The sequence below is a fragment of the Cottoperca gobio genome, chromosome 22 (genome assembly GCF_900634415.1).
Source record: "Cottoperca gobio chromosome 22, fCotGob3.1, whole genome shotgun sequence".
Taxonomy (NCBI): domain Eukaryota; kingdom Metazoa; phylum Chordata; class Actinopteri; order Perciformes; family Bovichtidae; genus Cottoperca; species Cottoperca gobio.
In genome coordinates, this window is record NC_041376.1 from 9590003 (window position 1) to 9606113 (window position 16111).

Here is a 16111-nt window from a genome sequence, read left to right on the forward strand (position 1 = left end):
ATATGCTTAACTGTTGAGAAACAAATGTTTACTAATGCTTTAATATACAGTTAAAAAAAATCAGATTTATTTATTTTTCCTTGAATTAACAGGAGAATGCACACAACAGAGGCTCATTTTGAAAGATTGCAGGAAAACCCACACGTTTAATGTCTTTTAGTGATTTTTCCTCCAGCATATCAATAAGCATTAATGCACCAATACCTCTATTAATAATATCCGTGGCAGCCAAATATCCAGCCAGTGCCAGACAAAAGAGCGACACAACACATCCGAATTGATATTATTTAGCAAGAAAAGATACACAGATGCAGTATGTAGTCATCTCTATAACCAGATGGTTTCCGAGATTGCAAATGTAGCTACAATGAAACTTGATAGACTTGATAATCTAGCGAGAAACAATACGACCGATTAAAAATGACTAATCTAGTTAGCTAATTTTTAGTGAAATGAACTATTACATCGTGTTGCATTAGACTAGTTGTTTTTGAATTGCTTCGTGTAACTGTCGTGTTGCATTGCACTTATATTTTATGCAATTTGCAACCTGCAACCAGTTGCATGAAAGTGTCACTCATGACTACAGCCAGCATAAGGGAAGAACACATGTTTCTCGGGGAAGAGTTTCCTTGTTGCACCTATGATCCTTGTGTTGCTATAGTTACATCAATACAACCAGGACGGTTTACTGCCAATTGGAGGTCCAACGCCTGATAAAACACATGGAAATTGACACAAAACGACACCAAACTCTGTTTTCTTTGAGCAAGGACAGCTTGTAACACTTTTTTACTTTATCTAACTTCGCTTTTAACTTATTTTTTGGACCTAAACATCCCGAAAGTTGTGTTGCCGCTAACTTCACCCGCGTCAACATTTCTCCTCGTCACCGTCAGCAATGGAGGTCGGAGATAAACTGAAAGAACTGAACATGACAGTGGATGAAATCGACAGATTGACAAAAGCTTTCAAAGACGAGAAATTCAAGGAGATGCTGCGCGATTACGCCCATGAATTATCAGACCCAGAAAATAAGAAGAAGTATGAAGAGGAGATCAAACTCTTGGAGCAGGAAAGAGGAAACGCGATTGAATTTATCCACCCGGAACCATTCAGAGCTCTCAGGACGAGTGTGAACGGCAAGCAGAAGTGTTTTATCAACATCTGCAGCAATGACAAAGTAGGGAAGCCTGAATGTAAATGGGGAGTGTCGGAGGAAGGCCGCAGGGGACAGTGTTGGTCCCTGCCTCACAGTCTGCACCCAGGGAGACAAGACACAGATCCAAAAGGGAACAAGATCATGATCTATGATGTAATTTTCCACCCTGACACGCTCCACATTGCAAGCAAAAACAAGAGATTTACAGATATGGTGGATGGCACAGCCATTCAGGGAATCCAGGATAATTTTAAAGTGACTCTGGATAAAAACAACATAAGGGAGATGAGAACAAAATACAAAGGCACCCCGCAGCCTTGTGTCATCCGAAAACCCATAACTGGATATAAAACCAAGGAGCAGGTAGAGGAGCCTGCCCCTCTTGCATTCCCATACCCAGATGAAAAAGGTTCTTCCCTGCAAACTAAGTCCACAGAATCACCTGCATCAAAAAACAGCAGTGATGCCACACCTAAAAGCACACAGCCTCAGAAAGCCAAAGAGCCTACCAAGCCAAACTACACAGTAAAATATCGATCCTTTATGGATCTACAGGATTTCAGATGTTCTCGAGACTCTGCCCAAAGCCCCAGGCCCAAAGAGATAGTGGTTACCGTCGACATGCCGCTTCTGAAGGCGGCCACAGACGCCAGCCTCGAGGTGAAAGAGAGTCGGCTGCTGCTGCTGGAGTCCATGAAACCAGCCTACAGACTGGAGCTTCCCTTGGCTTACCCTGTGGATGAAGATAAAGGAGAAGCCAAGTTCAACAAGCAGAGAGGACAGCTTACAGTCACACTGCCTGTTCTCCCTTCTAAAGAAACCTTTAATTTAGCTGCAGGCCCTGCTCAGCCTGTTAGTGATGACGAGAGCCAGGAGGAGAAAAGTGAGGTGGAAGAGGATAAATGGAAGGAGAGGGAAAGCAAGAAAAGTGAGGAGGAGGCGCAAGGAGGCGTTGATGAGGATTTCAGGCAGCAGACAAGGGAAGAGAAAGCTGAAGAAGAGGCAGGAAGAGGTCAGGAGGAAGGAGAGGAGAGGATGAGGGAAGGCCAGGAAGGTGTAGCGGAAGAGAAGGAAACATGGAGAAAGCAGAAAAGAGAAGGGGAAAATAGTGAAGAAGAGGAGGAAGCAAAATGCAATGAGCAGAAAAGAAAAGGCCAAGAAGGTGTGGAGGAGGAGGATCAATTAAAAGAGCAGAAGCAGGAAAGTGAAATAGAAGTTGGAGACTTTATCCTACAGAAAAGGCAGCAACATGAAGATAAAAAGGATCATGGTCGTTTTCAGAGTGATACTGTTTCTGCTGAAGAAGAAAACTCTTTGCCTGAACATTCAAGCCGCATAGGAAAAGAGGGAGAAGTAAATCTGAACTCTTGTTTGGAGTCAACACCCGAGGTGAAGATTTCAGACATCCTAGAGCAGACTGTAAAGAAAGAAGAGAGCGTACATGGAAATGAGAAGGTGAGACCAAACCTGACGAACCCTAAACAATCATGTTGACAGAGGTAATAAGTTGCTTATATATTGTTAATGTTTTGTTCTGTTTTAGGTGGAAACAGATGCTGCATTTCTACATCACAGATCCAGTGAGACATCCATAGCAGCTAACACTCAAATGAAGAAGCGCTGCATTTCCGAGGAGCCCAGCAAGATGCCTGCAACAGAAGACGCGAACAAGTCAAGCAGAGGAGGTTCAGGCAACAGGGTTTCCCTCTTCTCTGAGGAACTGAGGGAGAATGTAGACGAAGACGACCTGCAGACGGAGCAAATTCTCCACAACCCAGATGCTGACAACAAGCCCCCACCTGTGTTATTGAGAGAAATAGATAAAGATGGAAACGAAACGATCATAAGCGATCATTCCACATCTGCTGGGTTCGTCTTCCAAAACTCCCTGATGTATGAGCTGGACTGAGGGCCGTGTGCAAAGGTTCAGAGGAGGTTGTGCAGAGGTTTGAATTCAAGTTCTATCAGTGTGTGTTGTTAATATGGCAGATAAATCATTTCACAGAATAAACTTCTTTGGACAATTTGATGATAACTTTTATTTTATTGAATTTCTTCACATGTATATAAAAATTGTGGGTCATTAGCTAAATAAAACCAACTCCCCTTGGCCGACGCTCACCGACCCCGAGGCACTGTGTTGAGGAAAGAAATTCCTTTCACTTTTTTATTCCCCTGTAGTAGGCAGAAAGTAAAGGTAGGATGGTGCAGGACACTTAAAAAGGTCATGTTTTGCCCTTCTTCTGCTCGCTATCATTACATAAAGTCAGTGCCACTCAGTTACAGATGGAGCAGGTAAGCGGGAAGTGCGTTATAAATCGAAATGGGTCTCTTGAAGCACTTTTAAAAAGTCTAACAGAGTCAATATTCTTCTTTCACTTGAAGGCATTACCAGAAAAATGTATCCTCCAACAGTTTCTCATAAACTGCAATCTATTGCAAAATTCACAGCAATTTCCAGCAGTTGGTGTGTTTCATGTCCAGCGAAAGAGTTTTTTGTTCCTCCTCATCTGATCCCTCTCTGGAGGGAGTTGTCTAAAAACTCAGAGTAGCAGGAGAGGGAGCAGAAGTGCTGCTGCACCGGAGCGTCCGTGCCCCCCATGTCGTCCACCAGGACCACCGTGTGAGAGACTTGGTGCAGGTTCATGCTGACCGCCGTCTTGATGTAGAAATTGATGCAGACACGGCCGCAGTCGCAGGTCTTGGATATTTCGAGGTCCCGACACAAGTGGGCAGGGATGAGGTGAGGTCCGTATGGTAACCTGCGAGGAGAGTCAGAAAGGATGCAGTTAGGAAATATGCTGCAAGAACCAGTGAGGATACAACGTCATATTAGGGCCATCAAAAGAAGTTACGGAGCCGGCGGAGGGGGGTGATATTCTGAGAAAAAAACTTGAATATACTCTGAGATTAAAATGGTAAAAAACTTGGATAATAGCTTTTTGTCAAGAAAACACATTCCTTGTACAGTCACAGATCAACTTCCTCACACCACAGAGGCCGCTGCTTGCTGTGTGTTATGCATCCAGTGGATGACTTTATCAGATTATACTTTAAATCAGATTTAGCAATAAGGAAATACTCGTGATTTTAGCCCAGAATCACACTTAATTATCATACGCATCCACACTTTGAAGCGAAATTTCCATGAGATGCAGAAGAAAACAACACACTGGTTTAGACGAGGTGATGAGCTTTTGTGCATCAGGAACTACAAGACAATGGACAGATGAGGGATATCGCCATCTTCCATACTGCTCCTCACTAAGTGTGTGTGTGGCATTCCCTGTTTACCGACGGCGTCTGTGGTGTGATGAGGCTTATATGATTTTTTTTTTCTTGTAAATTTACGACTTTATTCTCAGAAATGTCCCTCTCAATAAAAATATGTACGATACAGTATGATGTACGCAGCATGTTCAACTCTAACCTGAGGTTGGCCACAGCCCTGGAAGCCAACTCTTGAAGTGGAAGGGGGAATGTAATTTTCATTGTGTGGTCCAGAGGGTTAGGTTGGACAAACGGATTCCCAAACAGGTCCAGGTTTTCCAGACTCAGTTTACGGAAGTCACTGGGCAACACAGCTAGCTGGTTATGCGCCGCTGACAGGAACCTCAACTTCGAGAGTCGGCCCACGTGGAACGGCAGACAGACGAGCTCATTGTCGTCCAGTTTGAGGTTCACTAGTTCTTTGAGCTGGCAGAACTGAGCGGGGAGGGACTGCAGTCGATTCTGGCTGAGGTCCAGGAGCTGGAGGGTCCGCTGCAGGGTGGACAGGCAGAGCGCCTCGCTGAAGGCTTCCAGGTGGTTGTTGTGGAGGATGAGCTCAGAGAGGCAGCCGAGGTCACCGATGGTGGCGGGGAGTTTCTTGATGTGGTTGTTACTGAGGTCTAGCTTGCGGAGAGCTGCAAAAACAAAAGGAAAATATAACTTCTTAAAAAGGGTATTCCAGCTATTTAACATTTCACTTCCACAAAGTTGAGAGACTTGCAAGAGACCCCTTTTTTAAAAGAATGGCAGCAGAAGTCGAGATGTCCTGACTTTTTGTCCCAAGCAAATACAACCCTGAATCCTACCCAGCATGTCTATCTCTTGTACAATCTTTCTATTGTATCTTGCTGTGGGAAAAATGGAAAATCTCAACAAACATGTTGTTTAAAAACAAAACTGGTTAAAACATCAAGGTTACTTTCTCAAACTTTGAAGAGCTCAGAGAAGTGTCACAGAAGATATGATACAACTATTTTCACAGGTTGAGTAGGACTCCTCATGATAAGTAAACTGACCTCCATGTGTAAAATCGCTGGAGTGCCCCTTTAAACTCAACAACGCTCTAATATTCTCTATAAAAAGGTGTGAAGTGCAGAAACAGAATGTAAATCAAGCGCCATCAAACTCTTTAGGTTTTAAGTGTGACCCGATCGTCCCACTCTACCTTTAAGGGACAGCATCCGCATGTCCACCCGAGACAGTTTGCAGTAGGAGACCTGCAGCTGCTCCAGAGAGTAGGGGAAGCAGGAGGTGAGGGGGTAGTCCTTCTTGGAGACGATGGTGAGCTTCTTCTTGGGTTGCTCTACGTCTCTGGCGCGTACAGGAGTGAGCGTGGAAAGAGGAAGGCTGTTGGCGTCACATCCTCTGTCTGCCAAACGAGCAGCTGAGAGGAAGTTCTTTAAACTGTTCGCATCAGCCTGCGAATAAATAAATAAAGTTACAGGTGCACTAATAGGCGAGAGAAACAGCAGACAGTATCTTATCAGGTGGCTGTTTATGACCAGACTCCTTGAAATATTTAACCTAAATTCCCTGGCGTGGAATATTTTGAACTTTTGGCTGCTGGGAATAAACATTTGAGTGATTTAGGATGTAAAGAACATCCCTTAGACACAACTTTGAACTGTGAATACCTGTACAATGCAAAAATAATAAACCAAACCAAAAAACACCCAAAGACATGTTGATGTGTGTAGAACCCAATAACGTTGTAATTTCCTGTAAATATAATAACATTTGTACTTAACCAGAACAAATGTGTAATAAAAACCCAATAATGTTTTTAAATGTCCTGACTGATATTGTAATAACCTTTTTACAGATAATATATACACCTTTCTTTTTCCCAAACTGATATGAATAATTCTGACTGACAATATAATTATGTAAAAAAGTATGCTTTTTGTCTCGGAAACGTAAAGTGTGCAAGTAAACCAAACTTATAATACTGCTCGTGTCATGTCAGTCTACTGAAAACACTCATGTTTAGTCATGTTTAGAAATGTAAACTCTAGGCTTTAAAAAAAAAGAAGTAATTTTTGTTTATATTTACAAATTTCCCACAAATTGGTGAACTTGGTTTCCCGTTTACCTGCCTAATGTGGCATCAGTCTGTTTGTGTGTGTGTGTGTGTGTGTGTGTGTGTGTGTGTGTGTGTGTGTGTGTGTGTGTGTGTGTGTGTGTGTGTGTGTGTGTGTGTGTGTGTGTGTGTGCATTTTTTCCAACATGACTGTGTTAGAGGAATCTAGGTGAAAGGTTACCACTGACCTCCAAACAGCCAGAGGGGCTTTACAGTGACTGTAAACAATGAGGCTGCATCAGCCGCAGTCACAACAACTGAATGTGTCTGTCTAGTTGATAAACGAGCGAGTGGCCAACTTGACTTTAGTCGCTTCATCATAAAACTGAAAATCTTGTTCGAGACAAAAACAGCCACAACTAGCGCTCACTTATAAACAACTTTATACTGTAATAACACCATGTTGGATGTCTTACCTTGCTCAAACAAATGTCAACAGCAGGTTCTTTTATTCTCACAGTGGCCTTTCCTTCCTCCACAAACCAAGTGAAGAACTTCTCTATGTTGTCTTTCAGCTGCAAGAGTAAGATGGCAAATGTCAGTGATGGAAGATACATGAAACAACAACAGGCCGTGTTTCATTCAACCAAGAATGATTCACTCTCAACAAGTGCAGACAGGAATACTGAAAGCGTTTGAACCTTTTGGTCAACATGTAGGTTTATATCTTCACGGAGTTATACCCTTTTAAATAGAGCACCTGAAGGCAGCATTTGAGACCATGAAGACCAATCTATGTCTTTCTGGAATTAATAATTATAAAAAGGTAGATTTATTAGGTGACACAGGGGAGTTAATTGAAAAGCAAAAATGCAGTCAAAGTTGCTGCAATGTGTTGCTAATGCAATGTTTGATACTGGCCATTTCTAGAAGAAACTGTAGCAGAAGATCCGACAAATACTTTAACATGATCAACTTGTTTTTTGTCTATCTAAACAATACTCATTGAAAGAGCTAAGAGGGATGTAGCCTGTACATGTGACATCCTTGTAGAAATTGAAATGTTTTGTTATTATTTGATTGACTATACTTTTAACAGTTTTAGTCCTATTTTATGTATGTGTGTGTTCTTAAATGTGTTTTAAATGTGCATTGTTTGTTTGCTGTTGAGCCTCGTCAAAAGGAGAATTTATGTTGCTTTGTGACAGACAATAAAGTGTATCTTATCTTAGACACATACTTGTCTCTTTAAGTCAAACACTGGATGAGTCAGGTGAATTTAATCTATCTGTTCAAAAAAGAAAACGGTCCGGTGTAAATGTATGCTTAGAAAGGGTCCAGTCCCCTGCCTGAATGTAAGTGATATGTACATAAACAGATCCTCCATATACAGACCCTCAAAATGACAAAAGTGTATAAGACTTGTGAAGAATAAATAAAGAAGTTCATTTAAAACACTGCATCCTGCTTTATACACACCTGCATGTTTTAGGAACTACATTTAAAATGGTATTTAACATGCAGTAATTGTTTTGGTACTTTTAAAAGCTCCTGTTCTTGTATCTGTGTATTATGGGTATTGTTTGATGAGGTCATTCTACTGTTTTCAGACTTCAGCTCTTTGAGTGATGAATAAAATACCCTGAACTGAAGCTGAATTAAATCTCCTTAAAATCAGTATATCTTGGAGGACACCAACAGAGGCCACACACACAGGGATACATTGTATGAATGGATATACAGCTTTAGTACAGCCAAACCACAATAACACCGGCAGACCTTGTACTTTGAGCCTGTTCTGTCTTTAGCTGTGCAGATCATCATGTAGATGTTGCAGCGTTGACTCGTCTTGTCCAGATGCTTCCCGATGGACAGCACTGCTCTCGTCCCTTTCCCTCGACTTCTCATCCCAAACGTGGGGAGCATCCGATTCACCACCTCGACATCACACTGCAGCTTCATCGCAGCCGAATACTAAATAAATAAAAAACACTTGATGTCCGGCTTAATGCCGAGTCAGAGTGAAGGTTTTAAAGGCATACCTGAGAGGAAAAGAAACTTCCGCGAAAAAAGTAACGCTAGCTTGTAACGTCCTGGAGCTACAGACACAACACACACCCGTTCTCTTCATAGATGTCAACAACGACCAGAGCAGCCCTCTCTACCGGGCTGCAGCTGCTTCTGGACGGCTGTGAAGACACGACATACAGCGGGGATCCTCAGTCTTTAGCGGGCAGCTGCTGTGAGCCTGACACTATCTTGACAGGTTGTAAAAGGTTCTGGATAGTTTTCGGTTGTCAGTTGGCTGGTGGTTAGCTGCTGTTAGCATGATCTCGCGCGCGCGTGGGAAGTGACGTCATGGAAGAGCTTGTTAAACTCAGCGCGGGCTCAGTCTGCAGGAGAGGGACAGACAGACCCGTTTTTAAATGGACAACAAAAAGTAACTAAGTAGGCCTTTAGAAGTAGGCCAAGCACTGTGGAGTACAATGCTAAGGTTTTTAATGTTCTGCTTCTTCATACTTCTACTCCACTACATTGTATTCAGTTAGTTAAAATAATGTTGATTTAGCCATACCATTACTAAGAAAGAAAGGAAAAAAACTACATCAAACGTAAAATAAATAATAATATAATAATCAATAATAATAATGGTGGCAGACTTCCTCTCAGACAAACATCTCTGTGTAAAGTTTCGCTGCTGACATGCAAATTACAGAGACTCAAAATAACATTAATTAACAATTAATAACATCTCGAAATTTAGGGTTGAATGAACACATTTAGCACAAATAAGCCATAAAGTTTCAAATTAATGTTCAAGGCCAGATGACATTTTTATATTTCATATTTACTTTTCGGTTTGTCTAAAAATTAAGTTCATTTGTATTTTGAAATCTTAAACAGGAAAATATGTTGGTGGTCCAAGAGTATCATGACCTATATGATTGTGTTATTGTTATTCATGAAACACAACTGGTTATACTTCTTCTCTTTCCTCTCACTCCTGTATTTTGCCCAGATGGTACACCAGTTTAACAATATGCTGAATTTAAACTTTTCCTTACATGAATGATTTATTTGTACCAACCACTCTCTGTCTATAACCTCAATGGAAAGTTATTGATTGAAATCATTGGATGTCAGTGTAGTCATTTCAGGGTTTCTTCCCTTGTCGTTGTACTTGAGGAACAAGCGAGCGGTGAGCCTGAGAGTGTCTGACATCGTCACCTCAGATCAACATGATCACAAGATAAACGTATCTCTCTTCTTTTTCATCTTCTACACACACGAAGGACTGTGCAAAATGTTTGCAAAGTTAAATTAAATGATAGAAATGTGCCTCATGATTTAATCAACTAATTTGAGAGAATAACACCATCCTGTTGATTGATTGACTCCTTATATTATTTTCATGTATTTTCCACTTTGAAAGTATTCCCTTCAATCTGTCGGGGTACCAGCAAACTGATTAATATACCGTTGCAATGCAATAATAATAATAACACAATAAAAAACTAAAAGACAATAAAAACTTTTATTGCTTACATGTTGACATTCAATTCATGTTCCCACTCATCAATAAAAGCTTTATGGTGTTTAATAAATATCTTTGGAAAAACAACATCAAAACAAAACAGAATACTGATGCCTTTGCTTTCACAATTAATCAACTAAAAAAGACAATAGCTTTTGGTAAAACATGCTACTTTTCTTATTTCTTGTACTATTCGTATGCCTCTAAGTGGCATACTCCTCACACATATAATAACACATACATGGTCAATGTAAGAACTGGTGAAGGTTTGCATCCTGTGATTCTTTTGAATTTTGGGGGTTGAAAACAGTAGGATGCCGAGTTTTCATGCATCAGTGGCATGTATGCACCTTTTGATCAGATTTGTATTATTGTCATTATACGCTGTAGCTGACAGACTGTTGCTGTTACAAGGAGGGTATGACAATGCAGAGGTGATGCATTTAGATACACTACTACACACTGTTTGTTCCACACCTGCGGCTGTTTTCATAGAGACAATATGTAAATAACAAAGTGTAATAATATTAACATTTGAAATTCAATATGACCTTTCAGTGACTGTGTTAAAAAATAGAAGTCTGTGTTTTAAAGGGATAGTTTGAATAATTTGAAGTGGGGTTGTATGAGGTGCTTATCTATAGTCAGTGTATTACCGACAGTAGATGCCGGTCTGCACGCCCCCAGTTTGGAGAAACAGACAAGAGTTACTGACACTAAAGCTAAGCAATGTAGTGCTGTGGATGCAGGCAGCAGCAAAACATATTTTAGCCACCTAAAAACATTAATATAATTTTAAGTGGACGCTATATTTAGAATATTTTCACCGCTTTATCTTGTTGAAAACAGCCCTCTCCTACGGGGAACTGGAGTTGTTATCTCTGCTCTCTTTAAAGCCACCAGACTCCTTTGACAAAAACAGTAATTTTACCTTGCAGGACATGGGAGTTGCTGATCTACCGCTGCCTCGATCGGTTAGTTTGTTTGTATTATTGTGTGACTTTGGTTAGTTTGTATTCACCAAAGACACACAATAACAGTGTTATATAATGTATAAATATATAAAGATATATATTCTATTCTATACAGTCTGTGCCAGCAAACCCCGTGTTTTGTGAGTTAGAATTACGCTTTTATCAAAGGACGCTTTGAAGAGAGCAATAGATAATAAATTCAATTTTGTGGTAAACATATTCTGATTTGTTTTAGGTGGCTAAATTACATTTAGCTGCTGCCCCTGTCCACAGCAGCAGTCCTACAAAGCTTTGCTTCCGTGATGCTACTCCTGTCTGTTTCTACTGTACGTAACATAGTACTAGGAATAAGTATCTCATACAACTCCACTTCAAACAACCCAAACTATCCTCTTAAGTTTCTTTTACTTCCTATTTACAATGGAATTTTCTGGAAAATGCTCCATAAATGATCATTGATGTCATTCTGTCTATGGAGCAAACAGTGACCGACACCATCCAATATTACTGATGTGAATCCAACTTGGTTCATCAATAAGTGTTTTTATATGCTTCACAGATCCGTCTCCACACAGGACGACCCTCTCCTTATGTAATATCGTCTCACTTCCCTTCCGTCCTCGCTGCTACAGCCCTCGGGCCGATGCACGATGAGAACTGGGAAGAACCGGGCGTCCGTATAAGTCGGCGGACTATCACTGAGTGCCAGCTGGCTGGAGTCGGACCTGCAGCACTGCTCGTCCACGCAGCAGGGGTCAGTCAGGTTGCTGCTGCGACTCCTCCACAGAGCCACGGTGCGATGGGAGCCGTACATGCGGCAGAGAGAGAAGCGAGACGTGTCCGAGGAGAGGTGTGAGTGGAGCAGCGCTCCCCGGCAGGAGAATATGGAGGAGCAGCTGGAGCTGGTGACGGTCCTCCTCCTGTCTCCTCCATCACCTCGTCCGGTCGGCTCCCCGCATTGCTCGCAGTCCTCCTGGCTTTGCAGGGCGCCGTAACTCCGAGCAGTCTGGCTGCTGTCCAGGAGGAAGCAGTTTGAGGACGAGGTGCAGTCAGTGTCTTGTAACGAGTTGGAGTCGGCTGTGCTCATGTTGATCAGCATGGCTTCTGAGTAGCTAGGGATCACCTGGCGGTTACAGCGTATGTGCCACTCCATCTCAGTGCTGTCCAGCGTGTCTACTCGGGGAATAACACACCCAGTATTATTTCCCAGAGGCCTGTCTTCATCCAGAGGGGAGGCGCTGTACTCTAACCCAAATAGTTTCTCTACGCGGAAGTGCACATAAGCAGTGCGGAACTCTATCAGCACTCTCAGAGGCCAGGACAACATGAGCAGAGCTGCCAGCCAGAAGGCGACCTGCGAACTGTACCAAGGCATCCTATCGGGGTCTACATAGGCTATCAGGTTTTCTCTGAAGTCCACATTCTTCAGCTGCATCCCCTCCCTGGCCTCCATGTAATCGTCTAAACCCTCGATTTCAGAGAAGAACCTGGCTCTCTGGTTGAGGTAATCGTTTTCCGGCCCGGCCTCTGTGAAGCTGAAACATTTGGTGAAACGCAGGCGAGTTGCCGGATGTCGCTCCAAGCCTCTGAGGTCGCGAGATACATCTTTCATCCCGCAGTGGCTGTAGTCGTACTCCCCCTCAGCCACGTGGGTGTTCACTCTTTCGTGGTACACCTGCATGGTGGTGTAGGCGTCCCCGTTGCGGTATCGAGTGACCTGCCGAGTCCGCCGGACAAAGTGGTAGCTGATAGCCTTCCACCAAATGCAAGGTTGGGCCTGTCTCATCCGCAGCACGCGCTCGTACACGCTGTCCACATCTGCTTTGCTCTGCAGCTTGCTCCTCGCTCTGCAGTGCCAGCACTCCACCATGTATAAGACATAGAGCATGAGCAGGAAGGCCAGAGGGATGTAGATGTAGCCATCAGAGCAGGGGCTGTCATGGTAGATCATTGAGTGTCCGCCCACGCCCATCCCAGAGGCCCCCCGCAGGGAGGAGGTGAAGGAGGCCGTGAAGGAGGAGGTGAGGCCAGATTTGAAGCTGATTTTGGTGACCCGGGTCAGCTGACACCAGGCCACCGCACCCAGACAGCTGTACATGAGCAGAGAGAGCAGCAGGCAGCGCCAATGGGACTCCCGGCAGACATAGGCACCCAGGGACTGCTTCACTGGATGCTGCTGCAGAGAGAGAGTAATGGCAGTAAAAGGCACTTAGAGCAATGAGGCCATGAAACCTGTCGGTGACAAGCAGTAGAAATGCAAATATACGTGGCTGCACAAGCAAAGCCTTTCCATACCTAAGCATAAAGTAAATCAAACTAAAGAAAGCACAGTGGGAATTCAATTAAACCGTGCAGTGTCGCTGGGTGGCTGTGAGTCAAAGCAGCTGACATAAATAAATATTGACGGAGGTGTTTGCACAAATCTATCTCTGAAATTAATTGAATTTATATTGCTTTAGGCCAAATGTACTAGTAAATTTGTCACATTAATATCACACTTGTGTATATTATGTAGGCAAAATCCTCAAAAACCTCAGAGATAAAAAATCCATAGTGGAAATTAGGTTTGCAGTTTACGAATATATTCATTATCGATGAATCTGCAGATTATTTTCTAGTTCTATCTATTAATCGTTTGGTCTTTAATGTCAGCAAATAGGAAAAAAAGTCAATTTCAGTTTCTCAAAACCGTCTCAAAGGTGATGTATTTAAAATCACCAAAATGTATTAACCAACTTTTGTTATTGTTTTTTCTCAGTTTTTTCTTTTTAACGGGGGTCCGTTGTATACGCCTGTGGCTCTCCTGACACATTTCTTATTTTTTTTTATGCAATCTTAATTGTGCACTTATAATGGAGTATTTTTAAATTGTGATTTTGCTACTTTTAGACCCCCCAAAAATCTGAATACTTCTCCTAGCACTGCTTAAATACACACACACACACACACACACACACACACACACACACACACACACACACACACACACACACACACACTCACACACACACACACACTCACACACACATACACACACACACACACACACCCCTCTGCAGTACTCTGGTGGTTAGCTCAGGGCAGAGAAACAGAAACAGAAAGTGCTCACATTTGCCAATACTGACCACAAGTCAAACTGTCCCACTCAGCAAAGACACGCTGGCCTAAAGCTATTTTATCAGTAACACTAAAAGTAAAAAAAGCTAGAGCGTAACCCTTTATGCATACAGAGATCAAACCACTGCATCTGCAAAAGAGGCTAGTTTGAGAGTTTCACACATCCAAAATGAATTTGATCCCATCTTCACATTTATCATGGTTTCTAGATGACTTCATGTTACTTTCTCATATTTGTGTCTGGTTCTTGTGGTGGCAATGGTCCTCACGAGATCCTGTGTTCTTGTAGGTTACCTCCCGTGTTTTATGGAGTGAAACGATTTATGCTGACAACCAGCCCATCCATTACTGCGCTGACACAGGGGTGGGGATGTCACTTTGCTGGTTCCACCTCAGTTATTTATGGAGCATTTCTTGTGTACCAGAGAGGACGGACTTTCCAGTAGTTCAGGCCTCCTGACTACAGGCCACGTACTGATTGTACTTATTTACCTTAAACAAAACAGTATGGGATGATTTTTATATGTATCATGTTTTTATACACAAGACATGCAAAAATCTCCCTTTAAATATTTCTTCTGAGTAAAATGTCTTGTGAATGTAAGGTTATAATAACCTAACTAATATGTTGGCTGAAGATACATTTGTGAAAAAGACACAAGTTTCATTTACTTCGCAGTATAAAATAAGTACAAGTGGTTACATGGACAGTGGATCTGAGGTAAGACAACCCGTGCTCTCTTACTGTCTGTGCATGGCTGGCTGCACAGAGCCAGTCCCCCAGATGGAATCACAATAATTACTCCATGACAGTACAGACAGAGGGCATGGTGGAGCAAACACAGACACAATGCATGTACACTTGAAACCATTAGCCTGGCTTTATAAGAAATAATTGTTTGTGGCTTAACAACTCTCTTTAAGACACATTTGTGAGAGTATCTTTCCACATCACTGGATTCTACTGCCACTATGTGAAATTGATTATTCTGCCTTTGCTGCAGGTATAAGAGAGGATGTCAATATAGGATTTATGTTCCCTGTGTGCACAGAAATCAAAATGCATGTGTGTTAAATCTAAATTAGCTATATTTTTTAAAGATGGAATTTAATAAAATAAGCTTGAGGAACTTGCATCTAAGAGTGGTCTTATTTGTATTACACGACAAGAATGATTATGGTTAAGAATTATTGTTATTTCTTATCCTTTTCTCAAATATCAGAACTATTCCCAACTTCATGTTTTCGTTTAAATAAATGAATGAATGTCTGGCATGTCTGCACCATGGTCCACACCTACCTCCTCCAGGACATCACTCTCCGCCGGTGAGTCCTCCTGCTCCTCTCCCTCAGCATCATTGGGAACGCTGGCCGCCGTGTCCTCCGCAGAGTCCGGATCGGAGGAGAGCATGCTGCACTTTTTGCATGTCAGATTATAAACTCACTCCTTTTTCTTCACTTGCGCTAGCTGTTCCGTCCGGTTCGCCCCCCCTTTCTGTGCCCCCTTCAGCCCCACACCGTCTGGGCCGGAGCCAGCAGGCTGCTGCTGCTGCACGGAGCGGGGATCCCGCGGTGGTCCCGCCTGGCCGGACGGAGGGGGGCGGGGTTGAGGGATTTCACCGCAGCAAAGACAGCAGAGATTGACCATGATGCAGTCAGCGATGCTTGTTGTCAGTGGCCAGTTTAAATTACATAATAAAACCCGTGCATAATATAAAAACATCACTGCACAATGTTCATCCAGATGTCTGTGCGCTGTCCAGTGTCCCGGAGGAGGCAGGAAGGATGTGGTACACGCTGAGCGTTACACGACAAAAATCTGCGAAGATGCGTTAAAAGACTCGCCAACAACTCAGATAAATAGTGTATGCCTTCTAAGACTCAAAATGACCTAAACATATTTAGAAGAAGAGGGATGTTGAGGATAAAAAGACGCTTTCCTTTCTGTTTATCCTGGTAGAGCTTTTGTTTTGAAGGTGGAGTTTGGTGTCACATTAAAAATCTTCCGTGTGGTCTACCGATAGTTGTGTATC

At 42.6% G+C, this 16111-nt stretch overlaps 3 protein-coding genes across 5 annotated transcripts; 1 reads left to right on the forward strand and 2 right to left on the reverse strand.

Annotated features, from left to right (window-relative positions):
* Nucleotides 1-669: 669 nt before the first annotated feature.
* LOC115027810 (protein kintoun-like) lies at nucleotides 670-3188 on the forward strand. Its single transcript, XM_029461313.1, has 2 exons — nucleotides 670-2617; nucleotides 2706-3188. Exons 1-2 carry the CDS (start codon nucleotides 902-904, stop codon nucleotides 3069-3071), a joined length of 2082 nt encoding a protein of 693 aa, XP_029317173.1. The 5' UTR covers nucleotides 670-901; the 3' UTR covers nucleotides 3072-3188.
* On the reverse strand, nucleotides 3180-8827 carry lrr1 (leucine rich repeat protein 1). 3 transcript variants are annotated; one of them, XM_029461316.1, is made up of 6 exons: nucleotides 8571-8827; nucleotides 8232-8426; nucleotides 6929-7027; nucleotides 5598-5850; nucleotides 4593-5067; nucleotides 3180-3924 (listed from the first exon to the last, which is right to left on the reverse strand). In XM_029461316.1, exons 2-6 carry the CDS (start codon nucleotides 8412-8414, stop codon nucleotides 3669-3671), a joined length of 1266 nt encoding a protein of 421 aa, XP_029317176.1. In that variant the 5' UTR covers nucleotides 8415-8426; nucleotides 8571-8827; the 3' UTR covers nucleotides 3180-3668. The 3 variants fall into 3 exon arrangements, with proteins under 3 accessions (XP_029317176.1, XP_029317175.1, XP_029317174.1); XM_029461315.1 differs by having other exon boundaries at nucleotides 8495-8827; XM_029461314.1 differs by having other exon boundaries at nucleotides 8232-8827.
* A 1147-nt stretch (nucleotides 8828-9974) lies between these two features.
* LOC115027317 (transmembrane protein 151B) lies at nucleotides 9975-15918 on the reverse strand. Its single transcript, XM_029460569.1, has 2 exons — nucleotides 15379-15918; nucleotides 9975-13137 (listed from the first exon to the last, which is right to left on the reverse strand). The coding sequence occupies exons 1-2, from the start codon at nucleotides 15487-15489 to the stop codon at nucleotides 11515-11517; spliced, it is 1734 nt and encodes a 577-aa protein (XP_029316429.1). The 5' UTR covers nucleotides 15490-15918; the 3' UTR covers nucleotides 9975-11514.
* Between the last annotated feature and the right edge of the window lie 193 nt (nucleotides 15919-16111).

Coding starts and splice junctions, on each gene's coding strand:
- LOC115027810 (XM_029461313.1), top strand. CDS start 902: ATGGAGGTCGGAGATAAACTGAAAGAACTGAACATGACAGTGGATGAA. Junction 2,618..2,705: donor GCGTACATGGAAATGAGAAG/GTGAGACCAAAC, acceptor GTTCTGTTTTAG/GTGGAAACAGATGCTGCATT.
- lrr1 (XM_029461316.1), bottom strand. CDS start 8,414: ATGAAGCTGCAGTGTGATGTCGAGGTGGTGAATCGGATGCTCCCCACG. Junction 5,851..6,928: donor TTGACATTTGTTTGAGCAAG/GTAAGACATCCA, acceptor ATTTATTCGCAG/GCTGATGCGAACAGTTTAAA. Junction 3,925..4,592: donor AGGGCTGTGGCCAACCTCAG/GTTAGAGTTGAA, acceptor CTCTCCTCGCAG/GTTACCATACGGACCTCACC.
- LOC115027317 (XM_029460569.1), bottom strand. CDS start 15,489: ATGCTCTCCTCCGATCCGGACTCTGCGGAGGACACGGCGGCCAGCGTT. Junction 13,138..15,378: donor AGAGTGATGTCCTGGAGGAG/GTAGGTGTGGAC, acceptor CTCTCTCTGCAG/CAGCATCCAGTGAAGCAGTC.